The 4950-nt window shown below is 61.5% G+C and overlaps 1 protein-coding gene across 1 annotated transcript in view; it reads right to left on the bottom strand.

Annotated features, from left to right (window-relative positions):
- Nucleotides 1-1354: 1354 nt before the first annotated feature.
- Nucleotides 1355-4950, bottom strand: part of Trim36 (tripartite motif containing 36) — a 13721-nt gene continuing 10125 nt past the window's right edge. Inside the window, exons 7-9 of the mRNA XM_013016010.1 lie at nucleotides 4585-4709; nucleotides 3788-4078; nucleotides 1355-1656 (exon numbers count right to left, since the gene is read on the bottom strand). Coding sequence (XP_012871464.1) covers nucleotides 1355-1656; nucleotides 3788-4078; nucleotides 4585-4709 — 718 coding nt within the window. The remainder of the gene's footprint in view (nucleotides 1657-3787; nucleotides 4079-4584; nucleotides 4710-4950) is intronic.

Raw genomic sequence — 4950 nt, forward strand, 5'->3', positions numbered from 1 at the left:
TACACACACATACAACACACGCCATGCTACACACACACACCATGCTACACACACAACACATGCCATGCTACACATACACAGTGCTACACACGCCATGCTACACACGCCATGCTATACACACACACCGCATGCACACACATACAGTGCTACACACACACTGCCATGCTATACACGCACACACCGCCGTGCTACACACACACAACACACGCCATGCTACACACACAACACACCGCCATGCTACACACACAACACATGCACACACACACTACATGCACACACATACAGTGCTACACACACACTGCCATGCTATACACGCACACACCGCCATGCTACACACACATACAACACACGCCATGCCACACACACACATGCTGTGCTACACACACACACCCCATGCTACACACAACACACCCCACCATGCTACACACACACACACCATCCTCCCCCCACGCCATCCACCAGGATGTGAACAGCCAAACAGAGATGACAGGCCACCACCCCCAGTCCACGCCCGGCGCGTGGAGGTGCCCGCCCAGCGTGGCACCCGGGGCAGCTCACTGGTGTGTGTGCGCCTCCCCTCCACGGCCCGGGCCCGGGGAGTCACACTTGCCTGTCTTAAAACCCCAAAACTGGGCTGGGAAGGTGGCTCAGTGGAAGAGCGCTGGCCTCGCATGCATGAGGCCCTGGGTTCGATTCCTCAGCACCACAGAAGCAGAAAAGGCTGGAAGTGGCGCTGTGGCTCAAGGGGTAGAGCGCTCGCCTTGAGCAAAAGAAGATTAGGGACAGCGCCCAGGCCCTGAGTTCAAGGCCCAGGACTGGCAAAAAAAAAAAAAGAAAAGAAAAGAAAAGAAAAAGCTGCACCCATCATCAGAACTATCCAAACAGACCCGCTTCCTCCTGGCAGCAAAGATGAGCCCCTGGATCTCATTATTCAGACAACCTGACTCTCCGTGCATGCATGCATGCGTGCATGGGGGGGCGGGGCTTAAACTCAGGGCCTGAGCACTGTCCCTGAGCTCTTTTTCATTTTTTTTTTTTTTTTTGCTCAAGGCCACTCTCCCGGCATTTTTGTACTTTCAGTGGAGGTAAAAATCTCATGGAGCCGGGCGCCGGGGCTCACGCCTGCCATCCCAGCCACTCAAGAGGCTGAGATCTGAGGATCGTGGTTCAAAGCCAGCCCGGGCAGGAAAAGTCCGTGAGACTCTGATCTCTACTGAACCACCAGAAAACCGGACGGGGCGCTGTGGCTCAAGTGGTAGAGCACTAGCCTTGAGCTGAAGAGCTGAGGGACAGCGCCCAGGCCCAGAGTTCAGGCCCCATGACCGACCAAACGGAGGATGCGGGCGTGGCTGGCCTACCTGGGGCTGAGGGCCTGGCGTGGCGAGTGCAGCCACTCCTGCAGCTTGTCGAGAGAGGCGACGCCCACCTTCACCAGGTAGGAGTAGGGCTCCACGCGGAAGGCCCAGAAGTGCCGGCCCTTGGCGATGCCCGCGTCGGCCACGATGTAGTCCAGGCTGGCGTGGTGGCCGGTCTGGATGCGCTCGGCCTCCAGGAGCGTGGCCAGCCCCGCCCGGCTCTCCACCCGGTCCCGCTTCAGGTTCAGCAGCAGGTGCTCCGCGTTGTAGCCGCACTTCTCGTCGAAGAGGAAGCTGAAAACTGAGCGGGGCTGAGCGTGAGGCTGGTGGGGGAAGGGCCCCGCGGAGGGCAGGGCCCCGCTGACCCACAGCCCCCACCAGGGCCCCGCTGACCCACAGCCCCCGCCAGGGCCCTCCACAGCCCTCCCCAGGGCCACCCACAGCCCCTGCCCGGAGCCTCCACACAGAAGCAGCCGTTTTGAATAGGGCAGCCGGGCGCGGGCGGCTCCTGCCCCTCATCCCAGCCCTTCAGGAGGCTGAGATCGGAGGATCGCGGTTCAAAGCCAGCCCGGGCGGGAAAGTCCGTGAGACTCTCAGCTCCACCGAAACCACCAAGATCCTCAGGAGGAAAGCAAAGGCGCCTCAAAGGGGAAGTGATCCAGCCGCCTGCGTGGCCAGGCTGCTCCTGTGAGGAGCCCGCCCGAGGGAAGGCCATAGACCGGCAGGAGCGGGGTCACCGGCCACAGCGGGGGGGGTCACTGGCCACGGCTGGGGGGGGTCACAGACCATGGCTGGGGGGGTCACTGACCACGGCTGGGTGGGGGGGGGTCACAGACCACAGCTGGAGGGAATCACTGATCGTGGCAAGGAGTTATTGATCATGGAGGGGAGTACTGATCCTGGCGGGGAGTTATTGATTATGGCAGGGAATTACTGATCCTGGCGGGGAGTTATTATTGATCACAGGAGGGAGTTACTGATGGGGGGGGGGAATTACTATTGATCACAGCAGGGAATTACTGATCATGGCGGGGAATTACTATTGATCACAGCAGGGAGTTACTGATGGGGGGGGGTCCGGATCACAGACTCTCAGGGCAGCTGTGTGGTCCCTCAGGTACGTTTCCTCCACAGACACCATCACCGCTTTCGTGAAGGCCTGGCCCCTGGCAGGAGGGGGACAGCAGGGCTCTCCTCCCGGTCCTGCGCAGGCGCCTGACAGACCATCTCCTGCATCTGCCGACTGCGCAGTGCACGGAGGGAGGGGTGGCGGCCTTCCCCCAGACGGCTTCTCTGGGAGAAAAGGAAGTCGGCTCCCCTCCCCCGCCCATGTCCCCAAAACAGCAGCCGCGGGGTTCCTGTTCCTCCTCCCACACCGCACTCAGCAAGGGTGGGGGGGAGGGAAACCCACGGGGGACCCCACGGGGGACCCACAGCATGGCTTCAAGCTGGAAGAGGCAGCCAGGGCCCCCTGGATGTGATCCGCGTTCAGGAAGAATCGTTTTAGCGCACTACCTCCGTGTGTGCTGAGCGTGAAAAGCCAGGATGTGTCTGGAGACCACAGGGGGGAAGCCTGCGCTTACGCTTCCCTATTTTGGACCCCCCCCAAAAAAAGGGGGGAGGTGGGGGAGCCGGGGCAGGGAAAATCCAAGCTCATGAGCCGCTAAAGACGGACAGCGGGCAGAACCAAACGGAGGGGCCAGGGGTGATGAACAGGGCCAGGCCGGGCCGGCTTCCAGCCGCGAGGTCCCGGGCCCTGGGGCACACGTGTGCACACACACACACACACACACACACACGCAGGCGCTGGAGAGCCATGACGCATGGTACAAAGACCTCCCAAAGCACCTCCCCGCCCGCAGCGGGAGCCCACACCCTGGGCCTCAGGACCAGTGACACGGACAATCTAGCACCACTAAATCCAGGGGCGTCTGGAAGTATGCAGACCCCTAGGCCTGAGAGGGGGCAATGATGGGGTGACGCCACCTCAAACGTTAAAGGCAGCCCAGCTCCGTGCAGGGTCGCCCCGATTCACCGTGACCCCTGTAAGCCGCTCGGTCCAGCCCGGGCAGCAGGGCTCCTTGCACCCGCCTGTCTGTCTGCATGCAGTCTTCTAGAAGCAGGAGTGGGGAGCCGGGCACCCCGGTGCTCACACCTGGCATCCTCGCTACCCGGGGAGGTCGAGGCCTGAGGACCCCAGGCGGGAGCCGGCCGGGGCAGGAAAGTCCTTGAGACTCCCATGGCCAATGAATCGGCAAAAAGCCAGGGTGGAGCGTGGCTCAAGCGGTAGAGCACCAGCCCTGAGAAGCATCTCCGTGGGACTCGAGTCACTGAGTTCAAGCGCAGCAGCTGCAGCAGCTGCACGAAATGAAGTCACGATGTAAAGGGAAGCGGAGCAACCCGGCCGGCGGGCAGGCCCTGGCCTGGCGTACCTGGCGCGGGCGGCGTGTGCAGGACCAGCTCCCGGCTGCACGGGCTGCAGATGGAGCCGCGGTAGGCGCGCACGCGGAAGGCGTAGTGCGCGTTGCTGTCCAGGTTGGAGACCACCTTGCTGGTGCCCAGCACCTCCACCTCGTCCCACGCCAGCACGTCGTCCTCCCGGCTGACCTTGCGGTACTCCAGCACGTAGCTGTCCGCCTCGTCCCCACCCGGCTGGCGCCAGTTGATCAGGGCGTTGTTGTAAACCTTGCTCTGCTCCTCGCTGATCTCCGGCACGGCCACCCCTGCACGGACCCCCAAACCCAAGGCCGGCAGTGAGAAACGATCATCCTGGGGGCTGGGAAGGGGGCTCAAGAGCGCTGGCCTCGCGTGTGTGAAGCCCTGGGTTCGATTCTTCAGTGCCACCAACACAGAGAAAAGCCGGCAGTGGCGCTGTGGCTCATGTGGTAGAGTGCTCGCCTTGAGCAAAAAGCAGCTCAGGGACAGCGCCCAGGCCCTGAGTTCAAGCCCCAGGACTGGCAAAAAAGAATAGAAGGCAGTTTACCAAAAGGGGATTTAAAACCACACAGCGCTAGAGGCTCAGGCCGAAGACGGTGAGGTTCACGGGGCCACGTGGGATGAAATGCCCAAGAGACTCCACAGCAAAACGCTGGACTGGAGGCGCGACCGAAGGGGCAGAGCACCAGTCGTGACCCAATAGAAGACAGTGCCGTGAGTGAATCACAGAAGGGATCCAGGGCTGGGGTGCTGGGCCCTGAGACCCGGAGCCGGCGGCCTGGCTGGCACTTACCGCTCGAGAAGAAAGACAGCTCTCCGAGGAGCTCGGTGTGCTTGGAGGTGTTCAACACATAGTCTTCGAACGACGTCTGGGCAGCGGGCCTGAAGGTCTTCAGAGACTCCGTGGCTTTCTGTATTCTGCCAGGAGAAACGTTTTATACCCAAGACCGCCCGCGGCGGCTCACACGCCGGGCATCCTGTCATCCCAGCTCCTCAGGAGGCCGAGATCTGAGGATCGCGGTTCAAAGCCAGCCCAGGCAGGAAAGTCTGAGAGACCCTGATCTCTAATGAAGGATCAAAAAATGCCAGACGTGGAGTCCTGGCTCAAGGGATAGAGCGCTAGACTTGGGGAAGGGAAAAAAAGCTCAGAGACAGTGCT

The sequence above is a fragment of the Dipodomys ordii genome, unplaced genomic scaffold (genome assembly GCF_000151885.1).
Source record: "Dipodomys ordii isolate 6190 unplaced genomic scaffold, Dord_2.0 Scaffold29, whole genome shotgun sequence".
Lineage (NCBI taxonomy): Eukaryota > Metazoa > Chordata > Mammalia > Rodentia > Heteromyidae > Dipodomys > Dipodomys ordii.